General features: G+C 44.3%; 1 protein-coding gene across 3 annotated transcripts in view; it reads left to right on the plus strand.

Annotated features, from left to right (window-relative positions):
* The window catches only part of KMT5B (lysine methyltransferase 5B), a 326,116-nt gene that overhangs the window by 71,157 nt on the left and 234,800 nt on the right, over window positions 1–20,159 (plus strand). For all 3 annotated transcript variants that reach the window (XM_069223050.1, XM_069223048.1, XM_069223049.1), the window contains 2 exons: window positions 6,605–6,851; window positions 14,306–14,480. In XM_069223050.1, coding sequence (XP_069079151.1) covers window positions 6,689–6,851; window positions 14,306–14,480 — 338 coding nt within the window. In that variant the 5' untranslated portion in view covers window positions 6,605–6,688. The remainder of the gene's footprint in view (window positions 1–6,604; window positions 6,852–14,305; window positions 14,481–20,159) is intronic.

The following is a 20,159-nucleotide window of genomic DNA, read 5'->3' on the forward strand; positions in this document are numbered from 1 at the left end:
CAAGACTTCTTTTGCAATAAATGTATATACATTTTTGGTGTTTTTAATATAAACAAATATTGTGATTTATATTTGGATTTGGATTGGTGTGTGTATATATATATATATATGTTGTCTTGTGAAGTCAGTATTCACCTGTTCGCCTCCAAGGCACGTAAAAAATGGTGAAACTGACGTCAGCACGCCGGCAAGGACTTCTTATTGCCACGATGACGTCAGATGGAGTCGCGTGCAGAGCCGTGCAATTGTGACGTCCTCGTCGACGTAAAGAGCTGGGAAGAAAGTTTCCATCGAATGCTGGCGCATTGGGAGAATTCATAAGATGAGGAATCTGCAGGTAGCTACTGTACCCACCAGAAAAAGCATTACCGAAGGTAAGTAAGTTGTTCGATTGCAGCAACGGGGCTCCTGCTTAATTGCATTTCCAATAATGTGCTTATTTTATATATGGAATGAATACCATACAGGGAGTGCAGAATTATTAGGCAAGTTGTATTTTTGAGGATTAATTTTATTATTGAACAACAACCATGTTCTCAATGAACCCAAAAAACTCATTAATATCAAAGCTGAATATTTTTGGAAGTAGTTTTTAGTTTGTTTTTAGTTTTAGCTATGTTAGGGGGATATCTGTGTGTGCAGGTGACTATTACTGTGCATAATTATTAGGCAACTTAACAAAAAATATATATATACCCATTTCAATTATTTATTATTACCAGTGAAACCAATATAACATCTCAACATTCACAAATATACATTTCTGACATTCAAAAACAAAACAAAAACAAATCAGTGACCAATATAGCCACCTTTCTTTGCAAGGACACTCAAAAGCCTGCCATCCATGGATTCTGTCAGTGTTTTGATCTGTTCACCATCAACATTGCGTGCAGCAGCAACCACAGCCTCCCAGACACTGTTCAGAGAGGTGTACTGTTTTCCCTCCTTGTAAATCTCACATTTGATGATGGACCACAGGTTCTCAATGGGGTTCAGATCAGGTGAACAAGGAGGCCATGTCATTAGATTTCCTTCTTTTATACCCTTTCTTGCCAGCCACGCTGTGGAGTACTTGGACGCGTGTGATGGAGCATTGTCCTGCATGAAAATCATGTTTTTCTTGAAGGATGCAGACTTCTTCCTGTACCACTGCTTGAAGAAGGTGTCTTCCAGGAACTGGCAGTAGGACTGGGAGTTGAGCTTGACTCCATCCTCAACCCGAAAAGGCCCCACAAGCTCATCTTTGATGATACCAGCCCAAACCAGTACTCCACCTCCACCTTGCTGGCGTCTGAGTCGGACTGGAGCTCTCTGCCCTTTACCAATCCAGCCACGGGCCCATCCATCTGGCCCATCAAGACTCACTCTCATTTCATCAGTCCATAAAACCTTAGAAAAATCAGTCTTGAGATAATTATTGGCCCAGTCTTGACGTTTCAGCTTGTGTGTCTTGTTCAGTGGTGGTCGTCTTTCAGCCTTTCTTACCTTGGCCATGTCTCTGAGTATTGCACACCTTGTGCTTTTGGGCACTCCAGTGATGTTGCAGCTCTGAAATATGGCCAAACTGGTGGCAAGTGGCATCGTGGCAGCTGCACGCTTGACTTTTCTCAGTTCATGGGCAGTTATTTTGCGCCTTGGTTTTTCCACACGCTTCTTGCGACCCTGTTGACTATTTTGAATGAAACGCTTGATTGTTCGATGATCACGCTTCAGAAGCTTTGCAATTTTAAGAGTGCTGCATCCCTCTGCAAGATATCTCACTATTTTTGACTTTTCTGAGCCTGTCAAGTCCTTCTTTTGACCCATTTTGCCAAAGGAAAGGAAGTTGCCTAATAATTATGCACACCTGATATAGGGTGTTGATGTCATTAGACCACACCCCTTCTCATTATAGAGATGCACATCACCTAATATGCTTAATTGGTAGTAGGCTTTCGAGCCTATACAGCTTGGAGTAAGACAACATGCATAAAGAGGATGATGTGGTCAAAATACTCATTTGCCTAATAATTCTGCACTCCCTGTATAATCAACCAAAAGGCCCCCATCAACACAATCAATCAGGATTTATAAAGCGTGGCTAATCCCCAAAATGCGTGTACAGGCGCTTGCAGGTCTCAATTTTAACAGCCATGTCTTGAGGGCCATTCAGCATTCCAGAAGTGAGGTGATGGTCTGGAGGTGCGTGGGGATGCAGTTCCAGGTTTTTGCTGCAGTGTGTGAGAGAAGGAACTATTCTTCTGCTTCGGTAGATGTGGGAAGTATGGGTAAGTGAAAGGGGGGCAGAGTGTAGTCTCCTCAATGGTTGCTGGAAGTTCAGGCAGTGATTAATGTATGAAGGTCTTTGGTTGTGTAGAGCCTTGTGTGCGTGGGTCAGCAGCTTGAATTGGCATTTCTTCTGTACAGGAACCCAGGGGAGTTGCTTGAGGTGGGATGTGATGTGGGTTTGTTGGGGAAAGTCGAGGATGAGTGTGGCTGCGTTGTTCTGTACAGTCTGAAGTCTCTATAGGAGGTGTGTAGCGATTCCCATGTAGAGGGCATTGCCGTAGCCCACTCGGCTGGTGATGAGGGCCTGTGTCACGGTGCGTCTCATGTGTAGGGGTAGCCACTTGAAGATTTCTTAAGTAGCGTGTGCAAAGTGAGGAAGCAGGCAGAGGAGACTGCGTTGATCTGTGATTTCATAGTGAGTTTGTTGTCAGTGATGTTTCCGAGATTACAGGCGTGGTCAGAAGGAGTGGATGCAGGTCCTAGGTCTCATGGCCACTAGGAGTCACTCCATGTGTTGCTGCCATTGCGAAAGATCAGTACCTCTGTCTTGTTTGTGTTCCGCTGCAGACAGTTAACATCTTCATCCAGTCAACGACACTTGTCATGCATCCGTGGAAATTGGCTCTGATGGTGGAAGGGTCGTCAGTGAGTGAGAGGATGATTTGGGTGTCATCTGCGTAGAACATTATGTTGAGACCGTGGCATCTGACAGTGTTGACCAGCAGGTACATATATGCATTGAAGAGCGTGGGGCTGAAGATTGAGCCCTGGGTGCCACCGCAGGTGTTCTCCTTGGATTCAGAGGTGGGAGGTGGATCCTCTGGGTTCATCCGGTGAGGAGGGGGGCTGATCCATCTGAGCACGTCCCCTTGGAAGTTGATGTGGTAGTCTTTTGATCAGCATATGGTGGGATACGGTGTCGAAGGCTGTCGAGGAGGATCAAAGCTGCAGTTTCTCCTCTGTCGAGGAAGGTTTGTATGTCACCAGTGACTGCAGTCAGGGCAGTTTTGGTACTGTGATTGCTGCGGAAGCTGGAGTGTAAGGTGTTGATTAGCTGTTCTGCTCTAGGTATGTCATGAGTTGCTTGTGAATCTTTTCCAGTGTCTTTGCTGGGAATGGCATCAGGGAGATTAACCGGTAGTTTTTGGGTTCGATGGGGTCGGCTCAGTGTTTTTTGAGTAGTGGTCTAACATCGGCGTGTTTCTAGGCGTCAGGAATGTTACAGTGGTGTTTAGAGGTGTTGAGCAGGGTGGTGGGTTCCTGGCCAATCCTTTGGCTTCCAAGGTTGAAGACGTGGTACGGGCATGGGTCTGTGGGAGCACCCTAGTAAATGGATTTCATGTTGAAGGTGATGTCCTGGGTAGAGAGGATGTTCCAGGTGGTCAGTGTGTGGTTCGTGTGGTAGCATATCTGTCGAGGAAGTCCATACGTGTGGGGTGGGGGTTCATCGTTTTTGTATATGGTTGCGATCACGTCACGGAAGAAGTGGGCAAGGTTGCCGCCTTTGCAATGGTGAAGGAGCGTCGCCCCACTGGCTGAGCGGGCGGGGCTGGACCATAGAAGGGGGAAGTGGAGTGCACCTAGGTGTGCATGTTAGGTTGGCTGGCCGTTTTAGGTCGGCCAAACTGAAATGTGCGCTTACATCTCTCCATCGGTTGGAGAAACTGCACAGACTCCCATTTACTGTCTTAGTGGCAGACCAAGCTGCTCAGACCAATTCTGATGCTGCTCTCCTGCGAGGTATAGCATGAGAACAGCACCAGGATTGTGTGGAGAGCCCGTGTTAGTATCGCAGGGACTGCTGGGACACCAACACCATTGAGGGAAGAGGAGCGAGGCGATGGCAGCAGCAGCAGCGAAGGTAAGGCTTTTTAAAAATTATTATTTTAGTTACACCCACCCACCTATTCAACCCCCCTCATCTCCTTCCCACCCCTCCCCTTAAAATTTGCAGCCGCAAAGTGTGAAGTTGTTTTCGCTGGCAACCGGATTGGAGAATTCCTTAATGATGTTCAAAAGTTCCTTTGTGTTGCTGGTGCTGATTTTGATGCATGCATTGTGCAGCAATGGCCGTCTTCTTTGTTGCCCTCAGCAGGTGGTAGTAGAGGTTGAGGGGAGGTCCTGAAGGCTACTCTGTCGGAGGCGTCCTTGCAGGTGCGCCATCTCCTCTCCAGCTATTTGCTGTCTCGTTTAGCTGTTCTGAGTTCTTAGATGTACCACCTGGCCTTTTTGGGGAATGGCCTTGATGGGGACAACGCTGTTACCATGATTGGTGATCCAGACATTGACATTTTTCACTTCCTGTGCGAGGTTGGTGGCAGTAGCAGGGTTGGAGGTTTTGAGGGCATCTGCCCAGCTGGTTGGTCTCTGAGATTTTTGGCGCTAGTCATCTTGGGGGTGGTGGTGCTTAGGCTGGAGATGTTGAAGTGGATGATGTAATGATTGGTCCATTTGAGTTCTGTGACGTGGATGTATTTGACACAGGTGCTGGAGGTGAAAATGGGGTTTAGCATGTGTCCTGCGGTGTGGGTAGGATCGTGGATGACCTGGGTTAATCTGAGGCTGCTGATACTGTTGAGGAGGTGTGCAGTGTTGTTGTCGTCAGTGTGGAAATTTAGTTAGCTGAGGAAGATGCAGTCCTATGAGTCTAAGACTAGGGGCGCAATGAAGTCAGCAATGGTGTTGCAGAAGCTGGAGCGTGGGCCTGGGCAGGGGGGTCGGTAAGCGAGGTTGCCTATTATTTTTGTTTTGTTGTCTCTGTGGAGATTGAAGTTGAGATGTTCCATGGGGTTGGTGGTGTTGGTGCATTGTATGGTGTCTTTGTAGATGATGGCTGTTCATCCTCCCGGGTTGTTGGTGTGGTCCTGGTGAGTGATCTTATATCCATCAAGGATCTCTATGGGCAATGTCTGGGACGTATGTGAAGTTGAGCCAGTTCTTGGTGAGGAAGACGATGTCGGGTGCGAGGCTGGCAATGAGGTCCCATAATTCGGTGGAACGCTTGTATAGTGAGTGTGTGTTGAGAAGGGCATATGCGAGTTGGTGTTTTTGTTCAGGTGGTATGTATGGGGTGGGGCAGGTCAGTGGGCTGGTGTGTGTGCTGTGGCAGGTGAAGTGGCAGTGGGTGCAGGAGAAAGGTCCTCAAGTGGGTCTGCGAGGTGGCGTCATTTGTTGCTGCGTCCAGGTTGGAGGGTGTGGAGCTCGGCAATGGTGTATCTTCGGGGAAGGAAGGACCAGGGGTTGTGACGCTGGACGCTGTCCAGGATTGGACAGGTGCAGACAGGCTTGCTTTTGGCATGCCAGTGGCACGCATGCTGCATGCACGGTCGCGCTGTGGCTTGCATCAAGTAGGCCCTGGGGTGGGCAGGGCTTCTGTTGGCAGGAAGAACGGTGATTGGGTAAACCCGGTCGGGAAAAGCTCTGGTGTCAGTGGATCATTCTGGAATAAGCAGGAACTGGAAGCCACAGGCAAGTGGCAGACGAAGTGTGCAGGTGCCTACTCCACGTGTACATATTGAAGTGGAACCAAGATGTTCACAGATAAAACGTGATCCTAGGGGTTTCTCCGTCAAGCTCCGTCCTAGGTGCTGCTGCTGTGTAAGAGTAAAATGTATAAGACAAAACATCAAAATGACAACAATCCACTAAGGGAACCAGATAAATGATTTTTTAAAGTAAGTGTTCAAAGTATTACATTTTATTAGATGTTTTCTGCAACCCAACGCATTCTGGAATAATAATCTGAAAGCAGTGTATTAGAGCCCTGCATATTCAAAATTAATTACTTGGCCTAGTTTAGTGCCTGGCAGTACCCAATAATACCATCTACACAGGCATGTTCACTTATCTGCTTTGTACTATACTTTAAAAGTGAGACACTAGTGTTTTGATTTACATACTTAGTAAACAATAAAAAGCATTGATTTAAAGGGGCGTGGTGATATTTAATACATCTAGCACTCATATTTTTACGAGGTGACATTTTTAATTCAAAATGGCAGCATCCTGTACAAATATCAGTATTTGTAATTACAAGTTAGTGTATTACTGAAGCTAAGTAGGGTTAGTAGGTGCTCATGTATGGATTGCTACCCCCCCTATTACTAGACATTGTTCTCTGTCCTAAAGTGTTATGCTATCCATTGAATAGACATTTTGAGATCCTATTGTATGTTATGCACAAGCACATTGATAAACCAGTATTGCTAATGATATGTTTGGCGTATGTATTCTCCTCAATGAAGGGTGTAGTTCTGAAGTCAGTTCATTTAGAAATTTTCTCTGCTTTTGGATTCTATGTTTTACTATCTTGAATGTTTTTTTTCCATTGTAGGTGGGAAAGCAGAAGTTGTTCAGCATCTTCCTAGGGCATTTTTGCATAGCGACTAAATGCACCTAGGCCAGTCCATCTGTTGGCATGAAGTGGTTGGGAGAATCCAAGAACATGATTGTGACTGGCAGGCGAAGTGGAAGCAGACATTCCAACAGACATCCACACAGCCAAACTAAATTGCGACACAATAAAAGAGAGTACGCAAAACCCACGAGGCATATGCCCGAGCGAAGAGCAAGTACTAGATGTATGTTGTGCTTGTATAGTTTGAAATGTGCTGCATGTATACAGATCTTTATTTGCATTATCAACTTTGTTTTACACTGGACACACTTATAATGTAGATATTTAAAAGTTTGATTCACTGCTATGATTTAGTTTTTTTGGGTTTGGCTGCCCATAGTTATAAAATGTAATTTGTACCAGATCAATCAGGATTCTCACTGCATTCAGTTAAGGGTCAGAAATGTAGTAAGTAGTAATGTTTTTTTATTGTACAGGTATGTAAAACCATTACAAAGCCATTCATTTATCATTTCCCATCAATTAATAAAAACAAGCTAAAAACAAAAAATAAATTAAAAATGATACGTTTTATACACAGCTTAGGGCCAGATGTAGCAAGGCTTTTGCGCCTCGCAAACAGCAAAAAAACGCCGTTTGTGAGGCGCAAAAGCCTCAACGCAATGCAGAAACGCATTTTGCGAGTCGGAACCGACTCGCAAAATGCGTTTCCGACTCGCAAATAGGAAGGGGTGTTCCCTTCCTATTTGCGACTCGCAACGCGCTGCAAGTTGATTTGCGACCGCGAAAGCGGTCGCAAATGAACTCGCAGTTACCATCCACTTGAAGTGGATGGTAACTTATTCGCAAACGGAAAGGGGTCCACATGGGACCCCTTCCCCTTTGTGAATGATCACAAATATTTTTTCAGAGCAGGCAGTGGTCCTATGGACCACTGCCTGCTCTGAAAAAACCGAAACCTTTTGTTTTTCCTTTAAGGAAAACGGGCTGCAGATAGAAACAAAAAACTGCTTTATTGCAAAAGCAGTCACGGACATGGAGGTCTGCTGTCTCCAGCAGGCCACCATCCCCGTGAGTGCCCAGACTCGCAATGGGGTCGCAAACTGCGACCCACCTCATTAATATTAATGAGGTGGGTCTTTGCGACCCCATTACGAGTCGCAGAAGGAGTCGGAAGGACTCGCCAATTGCAAGTCGCAATTTGCTTTCTTCCTACATCTGGCCCTTAGTTATCTATCCCTCCTTAGTTCAGACAAATAACATTGAGGAAACTCTGTAAACTAAAAGTACAAACACTATCTCATATCAGTTAAAACATGATACTAAAAAGCTTATCAATTTGCTAAAAAGAGTAATATTGTATGAATCACTATTAATAATAAGTGGGACATTTCCTCCTTGCAATTCTGAGTAGAAGGTCAGAAGTGCTGCTCTTCCTTCTCCCAAAGTGTTTCTTTTGCCCTTCTTGTGTGCTCTGTTCAATAACACCACAGTTAACCACTATATAATTTGTGTAGATTCTCTTCATTAAGACCAGGGGGGTGAAGCAAGATATTTTGTGCTGACATTTACTTTATGTAATTTGAACATATTCTATTCACATGTTATGCATTATGTCACCATATAGTGATTGGGCTTCCAAAAGCATAGTATTTGTGTAGAGGTCCTTAGTTAATAACCATAGTAGGAGCCAGTATGACTGATTATAATGAACACACACACTACACTACTCAGCAGCATACCTTTTTAGATTTTATAATACACAGCATCTCTTTCGGAAGAACACAGGCACATAAGATCAATATGTCTACTGGAACTAAAGGATCAGACAGTCCGAATCTAAGAAACAAGAGGTTTTGCTGTTTTTGAAAGTCACCAATAAATAAAACCCTATTGGTAGGACATCATTCTAGTTCTGCCTGCATGCCCCCATCGGTACCCGTGGGAGGACCTGGTGTCTTTATGTATTTTGTGTCTTCTTCAAAACAGTTATGACATTTGTGTCATACGTGCTGCTTTTCAAACAAAAACTTTGAAAACAGAATAAATCAATTGTGTTTTCTATTCCAGGTTCTTGGCTCAAGTATAAGTTGGCCAAAGCATTTGGAGCATGCATCTCTGGGTTTGGCTTTGGCAATGACAATGGCCAGTGTCAAATAAGCAAAGTAAGCATAGGATTAATAAGTTGTATCAGCACCAGGAGTTCCAGGTTATAAACACACAAAACTGTAACGGGGTCAGAGTGCAGTAATGCGGGACCTTTGACCTCAACTCTCGCAAATTATTTTGAGTGTTACTGCGGTGAAACTTTATCAGACACATGAAGTTGAAAAGGTGATTGGGAATAGATGCCAAGACAAATCTCCTTTCACATTGACTAAAGAACACTGATCGACCTCAATCGGAAAAGTCTTGGATGCCGCTCAATACAGCTGCATATGAAAAAGTGTTGAACTATTTTAGCATTAAAAAATGTTGGTGCCAAGATTTTTTGGGAAAGCTTAAAAAATCAAGCCCTTTTTGAGCATTCAGTCATATGCAGTTTCAGATCCCCTGATAATATTCACCCCAACCTCCTTTAAAAAAAATGAATGTACTGTGTACTGTTGGCTGACCCACTGGACCTGCCTGCATTGGGGGTAAGACTGGCCCCAATATCTTGTCCCTGTCGACCTAGCAGGCCGCTTGTTTCATTGGCAATGCCAATTGCTCCTTACAAACAGAACGACATTGCTCACTTCTAATTAAGATTGAACCCAGACTGGGTGACCTTGCCACCACAGAAGCTAGGGTGGTGGCAAATGGAGGCTACTTTGCATACCCATTCATTAAGGAGCTCTCGCGCTTCATCAATACTTTCTTCTCTCTCAAAAAGTCACAAGAATCCATTTGCAAGTTTTTTTTTTTTAACCAACCGGTTTTTGGGAGGGGCCAGAAGAGGTAGGGGGATGCTTCTCCAGCCAAACATCTACTGCCAACCGCCTTAAACTTCAGCCCAAACGTTCCATCCAGTGGTAGGACCACAAAAAGTTCATAGGGTTCTACCTCTCCCAATGCTGTGGCAGAGGTTGAGGTAAAGAAGCCTTCCATGGGGCCAGTAATGCACCAGGTGGCACTACTTTAAGCAATATCCCTTCTTCCCTACAAAGGGTGGGAGGCAGACTACAGTGGTTCAGTTGGATTTGGGGGACCATAACAAGGGACACATGGGTGCTTAAAACCATGGGGTCTTCCACATACAGCTCTATGCTACTCCCAGAGAGAACTCCCGTCCCAGACCCCTAATGTTCTTTTAGGAACAGACTCCGGTGGTAGATCAAGAGGTTTCAGATCTTCTAGAGAAAGGAGCATTTGCTCCCTTCATCCCAGGGGTTTCCTGAGCAATATTTTCCTTTTAGAAAAGAAAGGCAAGGGTTTCAGACCAGTAACCCGTCTCACAGGTTTCAATTGAGGGGTGGTGTATCGCCACTTGAAAATGGAGGGCATTAATTTCCTTTGGGATATTCTGTTGCCCAACGATTGGCTGGTGAGACTAGACCACAAGGATGCCTATTTCACCGTTCCGATTTTTTTCAGCACCACAGGCTCTTTCTTAAGCTTGAATGGGGCGGAGAGGTTTTCAAATTCACATGCCTTCCATTCGGTCTATCCTCCGCATCTTGGTGCTTCACCAAGGTACTACATCCCATCATGGAATAGCTTCAAGCATGAGGGATCAGACTTATAGTGTATCTAGATGACATTCACTTGATGCACCAGGACAGAGCCACTTTGGTCACCCAACTACATATGACAGTAACCCTTCAAGATCTGGGTTTTATTGTGGACCTTCAGAAATCTGAATTTTCATTCCAGGGTCGTAGGAGCCCTTCCTTGGCTTTGAAATAGATTCAGTGAATCAGTCACTCTGGCTACCTCAAAATAAGTGGTTCTTGATATGCCAGGAGCTACGCAAAACACTGGAGAGAGAGAAATTCTCTTTTCGTCAACTAGCAAGGATTGTTGACCTATTATTGTCATCCATCGAAGTGATTTTTCCTGGCCCGTTGCATTACTGTGCTCTTCAACAAAAGAAAGCACACACACCACCACAGGAAGGGCTTGACATATGCCCAGGAGATCTCTCTATTTCCAAAGACCAGGACGGAGCTTCGATGGTAGCTCAATCATATGCATGCATGGAATGGCTGGGCCATCTTCGGGTCAACCTCAGATCTGGTTATCTACTCCGTTGCCAGTCGTCAAGGATGGGGCGTACGCTGTGGGGATATTACCACAGGAGGACAGTGATCAGAACACAAAGAAGCGCTCTACATCAATTGCCTGGAGCTCTCAGCGGGCTCATTCGTATAACAGAGTTTGACGGCCGACAAGGTGTCCTGTTGTATTCTGCTGAAACTGGCCAACATCTCTACGGTGCAATATATAAATTGGCTAAGAGGCACCCGGTCTGAGGTACTGGTGGACCTGGCCAAAGAGTTCTGGAATCACTGACTACAGAATAACCTGTTGATTTGGGAAAACTCAACCAGACTGTGGCCTGCCATTCAAGACTGTCGCACCGCGGCGGACCCTGGCGCGAACTGAGCATTCGGCTTGGGGTACGGCCGCGGTCCGTGGCGGCCGGGGGTGCCGCGCCCCCTGCCATTCTTTATTTTTCTCAAGGCCCCAAATTAGGCATGGGGCCTTGGCGAGTTGCGGGCGCAGTACGCCCTCACTATTTTCCTGGACACCTCCACCCACACCCCTCACGTACCTCATGTATTTATGCACTTCTCCAGCTGCCATGTTCTTTCTTCTTCCCTGCATGCCTTCTGTCTCCCTGCATGCCTTAGGAACCTTTTTTACCATGGTGTCTTTCTCTATATGTTTCTATGATTTATTCCCAATCCAATATATGGTGCCTTTCTACTTCCTGTGGGTCACTTCCTATTCTTGGGTATGTAAGGCGAGGGATTCTTTTTCTCCTTGCACTGCAACACTTCCTTTGGTGATGATCTTAGCTCCTGTTTCTTTCTTCGCCAGTTATATTTTTCCTCGTCTGTTCCAGCTTTTTTCAATACTATTTTTTGTCCTGTTGGAAAGACTTAGCTTTTTACTTTTTGTTCTGGTTCCAGGGAGTTCCTGCTTAGAGGTTTTTTCCCTTTTGGGTTTTTTCCCTCTGGGACTCCTTCTGGAGGGCACCGACTGCTTTTGGCATTCCCTCCATCAGCAATACCGTGGCTACCAGAAAGGGCTGCCCCTACCTGGGTCAAGGCAGAATCTGCAAAAATCAAGACCTCTCCACAGTTCCAGTGGGCCAAAGACACAAACGACAAGTAGTCTGTGACAAAGACACCTGGAAGATTACAGTGCCTGGAAACTGGATCCTTTTTTCTCTCAGAAAATCATGGATTGGTGGGGTCCATGTCAAGTAGATCTCCCCTCCGCGTCAAGACTCAACTATCAACTAACACGTTTTTTCAGTTGGCCCCTGGATCCTCTTGTAGAAGCAATGGATGCCTTTCTACAAGACTGGAGACAGATTCTGGGGTAAGTGTTTTCACCCTTTTCAGTGATTGCCAGACTCGTGGCACTAGTCCGGACATAGAAGGCGGAGCTGATCCTAGTGACACCGGTTTGGAAATCTCAAGTCTGATATCCAGTTCTTCTGGAACTGTCTATGGATTTTCCAATCTAACTTCCACGACTCCTCAGCTTCTGATGGACCCTCAGGGCAACTTGCACCAAATGGTTCAGGACCTTGAGTCTCCTATTAATAGCTTGGAGGATTACAGGGGAGTTTGGGAAGTCCCAGGCCTATTGATGCAAGCTGCCCCTCTTCTCAAGAAAGCATGAGCCGAATCCACGGTCAAAAGGGTATGGGTCAGCCTGGCGTAGATGGTCTCTCTGGTGTCTGTGAAGGGACATAGATTCTGTGGAGACAGATGTAGTGCACAATGACAATTATATGTCCGAACTGGCGGATGGGGTTTGGCATACCGCAGGATTAACGCATGCAGATCTGCTATTTCCATGGGGCATATGCCTCTCCAGGGCGTACCGGTGGGAGAATACTCATTGGTTTGTCATCTTTTGAGGGGTGTTCCTCTTTCGGTTCCACCTGAACCTCTGTATTCCTCACTCTAGGATTTAAATGTGGTGCTTTGGATGCTTGACTTATGGCAAGATAACCAATTTTTGGATCACAAGGAATTGACCGGTAAGTTGGCTGTTCTTTTGTGTCATCTTTGGTAAGAGAGTATCTGATGTTCGTGCCTTAGAGGTTACAGCACACATGTTTAACCCGGATGGGGTATCATTCACTATCTCCAGACGTACCAAGTCTTATTCCAGGGTTGTTAATTACCCATCTTTTACCCATCATCCTAAACTCTGTGGCTTGCTGCCTGAGAGCCTACGGGACCATGACTGAAGAATATCATCCTCCGAGAACAACTCTGTTATTTTTATCTCTCAAGAAACCGTTCAAACCGATTTCAGCAATGACCATCGGCCATTGGGTGACATGGGTTTCACAAGAGGTTGGAATTGCTGCTGGTGCCTTGGGGCCCATTCTACTAGGGAAGCAAGGGTGCCAAAGGCTTTCTCCCTAGAAGGTCGCTTAGAGGATATTCTCAGAGTAGCAGATTGGTCTTCAGATCCTACTTTTAAGGCCTTTTATATTAAACCCATCATGGGCATTGCATCACTGGTTGTCAGCCAGCTTTGAACAAGCATAATCTTAGCCTTCGGTCTTAACATAGAATATAAAATTTCCTAGCTATCCTGAAGGAAAGTTTCAGTACTATTGAGGACACGAAGGCGAGTATTATACCACAGGAGTTTTGTTGTCATATCATTTCTCGCCCCTCTGTCTTGTACGGAGTCTACAGGATTATGGACGAGTAAGCTCATGAATTTTAAGACTTTTGATTGCTTCATTTTAGTGTTGTGATACTCTTTTGCATGGTATGAAATAGTCAATAGTTTCAATTTCTTCCAACAATGTATTGATTATACAGATTGATGTGTGGCAGAATGTTTCTGCGTTATGGTGACTGATATTCTGTGTTTGTTTCCCGGTGATCTGACCAGAAGCTGGAATTTTGAGAAGACTGTTTAGTGCAGGATGTTTGTACGAAGAAAGAGGAAGTGCTTTTCCTTGATGCTGTTTATATATGGGACTTACTCTATGGTTATTGAATTCAGTTATCACAAAGACCCTTGGGAGTTGTAGTTTTTATTGTTGTTTAAGGATGCTGAGAGAAATAAAGCAAAGTGATTAGCATAATCCTCGCCTCTGTGTCCTTATTAAAATTGAAACTTTCCTTCATGACAGCTAGGAAATGTTATATTCTCTGTCAGTTGAGGTAGTGCAGGGCGGAGTTGTGTACGTCAAAAACCCTATCCAATCCTTTCTGGTATCGCTTATGCTGTGCATCAAAGAACTGGGTGGGGACCGCTTTGTGAAAATTGGTAGGAGGGGGAGATACTCTAAAGGTATGTTTCTTGAACGTTTTAACTGGACCTATCTGGTAGCACAGATAAATCTCAGCCAGTTATAAATTAGAGAGAGCAAGGACTTCCAGAAGCAGAACACCAGTGAAGATGCTTTTTCTATTCAGTCCATGATAAAATCAAGCTTCTTTAGATTTTTGTGGTGACTCACTGTCCTGTCTAATTTGTTTTTTACAGATTGTACTGCTAGTGCTTCATTGAGTCCCAGTGTTGCTACTGGATTTGAAGGCCAAAGCAGATATGTTCCGTCTTCAGGAATGACTGCAAAGGAGCTGTGTGAAAATGATGACTTAGCAACCAGCTTGATACTTGATCCTTATCTTGGGTTTCGGACACACAAAATGAATACCAGGTAATTTGACTGTGCTGCACTTTTCTTCCAGGATCCTTCAGCATTTTCAGTTATTAAAAAATGAACTTTTATTTTTTATATAGCCTGTAGTGATAGCTTGATGCTGAAAACATTTGATTTTTTTCTTTCTTCTTCATTTAAGGACCAGGTTTATTTGTAGGTGTACCAAGCTTGGAAGTAATAAGAGTGCCTACATGTTTGATGACGTGTGGTTGTAGATACACATGCTGTGCATTATCCTGCCATCTAGTTTGGGCTCGTAGTGCTGCAACTTGTTTTTCTCCGAGACTGGTTTTTGAGTCACATGATTGAGTGGCTTCTCTGTCTTGATGCTACTGCACATGGGCGTCAAGTTCTTTGTTAGGGTGTTTTATATCCGCTGTCAGGTTCGGACTTGTTTCTGCTTGCTCCGGTTCGAGATTCTCTTTCCGTCTTTACTTTTCATCGACGGTATTGTATTTCCATCGCGTTTCTTAATCATAATGTATGTTAACTTGGGCCGAATTTCAAACATGTACCCTTCGGGTGGGCCTCTTTCGGCCCCCGGCTTATTTCCCATGTGGCACTGAAGAATATGACACCCTAATGGAACCAACACTGTTTAGATTTTGTTTAGATTTTGTCCTCTGTACCACGCAAGATTTCCACACACAGATCACCATTACATGTGTAAAACTCAACTTCAAAATTCAGAGAGGGTGAAGTTCAGTCTTCACAGTTGGCCTCTGTTCCTTTTACTTTGGTGCGATCAAATTCGGGACCAAAACGTTCGGCACCGAGCGAGAGGACACCATCTGCCCCTTCGGGATATAAGGTTCTACACTGACACAACATTTCGGCCCAAAAAACAGCAGACTTTGCCCATTCTTCAGCTTCGTTGTCTCCAATTGAACCACTTCAAGAGACATAGAAGCTAAGCAGCGGAAAATATAAATTAAAAAGACAGGCAGAATTGTGGCTTCTCCCACCATTGATGTGAAGAAGAAGCTTTCTTTTCAGGAGGCTCTCGATACCACACCTCCACCAAAAAAGCTACATAAGGAAAAGGATTCTACAACTGCACCAGTCGTTCCTTTACAAGAGCTGCTGCCGCCACCTCCTCCGTCACTACCTCCTCTCTCTCCTCCACCTCATTCATCTAGCTCTCAAGTGGGTGGGGATTACACACCACAGGATTCACCTGTATATGGTAGAGAAGAACTAGAGGATACGCCACAAGGCCCTGACCCCCTGGAATACTTATGATACGATCCGATTATGGATACAGACCCAGATCTCTATCCTGACCGCCTCTCACCTCCAGAAGGCACCACTGGTTATCAACAAGTAAAAGCAAGAGCTGCTGCATATTACAATGTGTATTTGCATAAAGACCCAATAGAGGAAGACTTTTTAATCTGATACCCTTACAACACACAAGGACATACAGTTCCTCCCTATGTTGCCAGGAATGATTAGACAGGTCAAGGACATTTTCAAAGAACCTGCGCGCTCCAGTATAATTACAGCACGGGTAGATAAAAAAATATAAATCTGACCCAATATCCATCCAGTCCCAAGTGCCACCAGATTCCATTGTTTCCACCACTGCCAGGAAAAGAGTAAATAGGCTACTGGTGAGTCTCCCCCTCTAGAGAAAGAGAGTAAATAACTTGATTCAGTGGTAAAAAGGTTGCTGCGCAAACGGCCAATCATACTCGTATTTCTAACTCCCGGGCAATACTTGCCAGGTATGACAGGGCACACTGGGATGAAATGGAAGACATCCTTCAGCACCTCCCAGAAGAATACCGTAAACGTGCACAGCAAATTGTCTCTGAAGGTCAAGCAATTATGAATAATTCAATTAGATGTGCACTAGATGTGGCTGACACAGCTGCACGAGGGGTCAATACCAGTATACTCCTTAAGAGACATGCCTGGTTAAGGTGCTCTGGTTTCAAACCAGAAGTCCAACAACCTATCCTCAATATGTGCCCTTTGATGGGGAGCATCTATTTGGGTACTAGGTTTATTCCGCCCTAGAAAAACTTAAAGACACTGACACTGCTAAAGAGATGGGTGCCTTACAAGCACTCTACTTTGCAGCAGTGTCAAGCCTCTTCCTCCTACTCCAGAGGTTTTTTCAGAGGAACATATAGAGGAAACCGCTCCAAGGGCAGGGGAAAAACCCACCAACACTTATGGTTCACCCTCCACAGCCAAACATTGACCACCTCCACCCTCCTCATTCCACTCCAGTAAGGGAGCTTCTTCAATTTTCCCACCAACAGTGGACAGATATAACCTCGAACCTGTGGGTCCTGTCCTCAACACCTCTAAACATTCCACCTCGCAAGCACAAAATGCCAACAGACGATCTCTCTGTTTTAAACAAAGAGGTTCAATTTCTACTGTCAAAACCAGCTGTAGAAAAAGTTCCTATACAATACCAAGGAACAGGAGTGTACTCACTCTACTCCCTCATTCCCAAAAAGGACGGCACTCTCAGGTCTATTTGAGATCTCAGACCCCTAAATCAATATATTCTCTCTTAACGTTTTCACATGGTCACAGGATGAGATTCCATTGCTGCAAAAAGGCAACTTCATGACCGCTCTAGATCTGAAAGATGTCTACTTTCATATTCCAATTCTTCCTGCACACCACAAATATCTAAGGTTTGTAGTGGCAGGACAACATTATTAGTTCAAGGTTCTGCCTTTTGAGGTCATAATCGCCCCTCAGAGTATTCACCAAGTGTCCCCCAGTAGTTGCAACACATCAAAGAAGGCAACAAATAGACGTATTTCCTTACTTGGACGATTGGCTGATCAAAGCCAACACTCGGTCTCAAATTCAAATCACAGTAAACCTTCTTCACAAATTAGGGTTTACAATACACTTTATACAATCACACTTACAGCCTCTGCAAATTCAACTGTATCTGGGGGCTATACTCAACACACAATTGGGCCTTGCTTACACCAATCCAGCACAAGTTCACAATTTTCAACAAATAATATCTTCAATACAGGTCAATCAACAATGTCTCTCTCCCCAATGGTCGCAAGCTCTGGGTCATCTTCAGGATCTAGTGTTGGTAGGTCGTCCAGCTTACATCTCTCTCTTATGGTGGAATCCCACCAACCTACTCAAAGGACAGCCTTTTCAAGACCCAATTCCCCAAGTAGTTCTGACCTCCGATGCCTCCTTTACAGGATGGGGAGCTCATCTCAACAATCCCACAGTACAGGGATCATGGGACCCCAGTCACCAGATCATGCACATCAATGTTTTGGAACTTCAGGCAGTCTTTCTGTCCCTAAGGGTTTTTATGCCTCAATGAATGCACAAATCTGCCTTGATCCACACAGACAACATGACAGTAATGTGTTATTAACAAAAACCAGGGGGAACACGCTCTCTCTAGTTGTCTCAGCTAGCACAAACAATCTGGAGGTGGGCTCATCATCACCACATTCATCTTCTGGCAGAATATCTCCCAGACACAGACAATGACTTTGCAGACCTGCTAAGCAGGATCCATCAAGAAGTCCACGTATGGTAACTCCACTCAGTAGACCTTCAAAAATAGTTTCAAAAGTGGGGAACACCTCCGATAGGTCTATTTGCTACAGCAGAAAACTCAAAATGCCAAAACTTCGCATCCTGGTACCCACATCCCGAGTCTAAATGCAATGCACTATGGATCAACTCGACAGGGATATTTGCTTACGCATTTCCACCTCCCACTCATTCCACCCCTGGTGCAGAAACCCAAAGAAACATCTCTCAAAATGATCCTACTAGAACCCACATGGGCTCACCAGCCATGGTTTACAACTCTGCTGGATCGCTCTCTAATACGGCACGAGAAACTCCCCAACAGACCGGACCTTCTCACACAAAATCTCCAACAAATAAGGCACCCAGATCCCAAATCACTCAAACTTGCAATATGGATCCTGAAGTCCTAGAGTTCTGTTACCTTCAGTTAGATGCAGAATGTATGGCTATTTTAAAACAGGCACCTAGGCCAACAACTAGAACCTGCTATGCACAAAATAGAAATGTTTTATCTGTTACTCTCAAACTAAACACATTGATCCATTAACACCATCAGTGCAAGACATTCAGATGTTATTATCTTCACCTGCAAAAAGCAAATCTTGCTTACACATCAATTTGGCTACACCTAGCTGCATTTGCAGCATATTTACAAAACAGACACCATACTTCAGCATTCAAAATACCAGTCAAAGCTTTTATGGAAGGCCCTAAAAGAGTAATCCCACCCAGGCTACCCCCAGTGTCTTCCTGGAATCTTAATATTGTACTCACTAGGCTCATGGGCCTTCCATTTGAGCCTCTTCACAGCTATCCTACACAATTCCTTTCTTACAAAGTGGCTTTCTTAGTTGCTATTACATCCCTCAGGCGTGTTAGTGAGCTACACGTGTTAACATTAGAGAAGGCTTCCTTTCAGATACATAAGGATAAACTAGTTCTGCATACAAACCCTACATTTCTACCAAAAGATGTCTCCCAATTCCACATTAATCAACTATTGAGTTACTGGTTTCCTTTTCACAACCAGACTCTCTGGCAGAAACAGCACTCCGTCCATTAGATGTTAAAAGAGCTCTCATGTATTATATTGACGGAACTAAAGAGTTCAGAAAAATTAAGCAGCTGTTTGAGTTATTTTTCAGTACCTCATAAAGGGAATTCTATAACAAAAAATAGCATAGCTAAATGGATTGTAAAGTGTATAAAATATGTTACGCTAAAGCAAAAAGACAATTAACATTTACTCCTAAAGCACATTTCACAAGAAAAAAAAGCGCCACAATGGCATTCTTAGGGAATATCCCCATAGCTGACATTTGCAAAGCAGCTACTTGGTCTACGCCACACACATTTACAAAACATTACTGCGTGGATGTCAACAATCCAATGTAGGACAGGTTGTCCTAAGAACACTTTTTCAAACAACTGCAACTCCCACAGGCTAGCCACCACATTTGTGTGGGAGAACTGCTTTACAGTTTATGCACAGCGTGTGTATCTACAGCCACATGTTATGGAACGAAAAATGTTACTTACCAGTAGACATCTGTTCACGGCATGTAGTGCTGTAAATTCACATGCACCCTCTCCGGAAGACTGTGGCCGTTTCAGTTAGTTCATATTTGTATATAGTTGTTTATATTTCCTTATACTCGTATGGTCATATTCTTTTGTATACTTCTCTATACTCTATATCTCCCCCACTTGCGGTAAAGTAATCTGACAAAGAACTCAGTGCACTGAGAAGGGGGAGCCACTTGATCCCGTGACTCGAAAACCCCTAAGAAAAGTTGTAGCACTACAAGCCCAACACTAGATAGCAGGATAATACACAGCATGTGAATCTACAGTACTACATGCCAGAGACAGATTTCTACTTGTAAGTCACATTTTCCTTTAGTTAAATGTGCAATTTCTTATTTATGTGTATTTAAAATTAACATAGTTCATTCTGAAGTTCAGGAAGCATAGGGCATAATTTTGAATACAAATTAAACTGGTTAAAAGAAATAAAATCTGTAATAAGGGCAAACCTCTCACAAAAGCAGCATAAATAACCGGAGCTTCAGTTGTTGGTTAAGTCATGTAGCCTGGCACCTTATATCAACTGGAAGTTTAACTTTACTG

The sequence above is a fragment of the Pleurodeles waltl genome, chromosome 3_1 (assembly GCF_031143425.1).
Source record: "Pleurodeles waltl isolate 20211129_DDA chromosome 3_1, aPleWal1.hap1.20221129, whole genome shotgun sequence".
Classification (NCBI taxonomy): Eukaryota; Metazoa; Chordata; class Amphibia; order Caudata; family Salamandridae; genus Pleurodeles; species Pleurodeles waltl.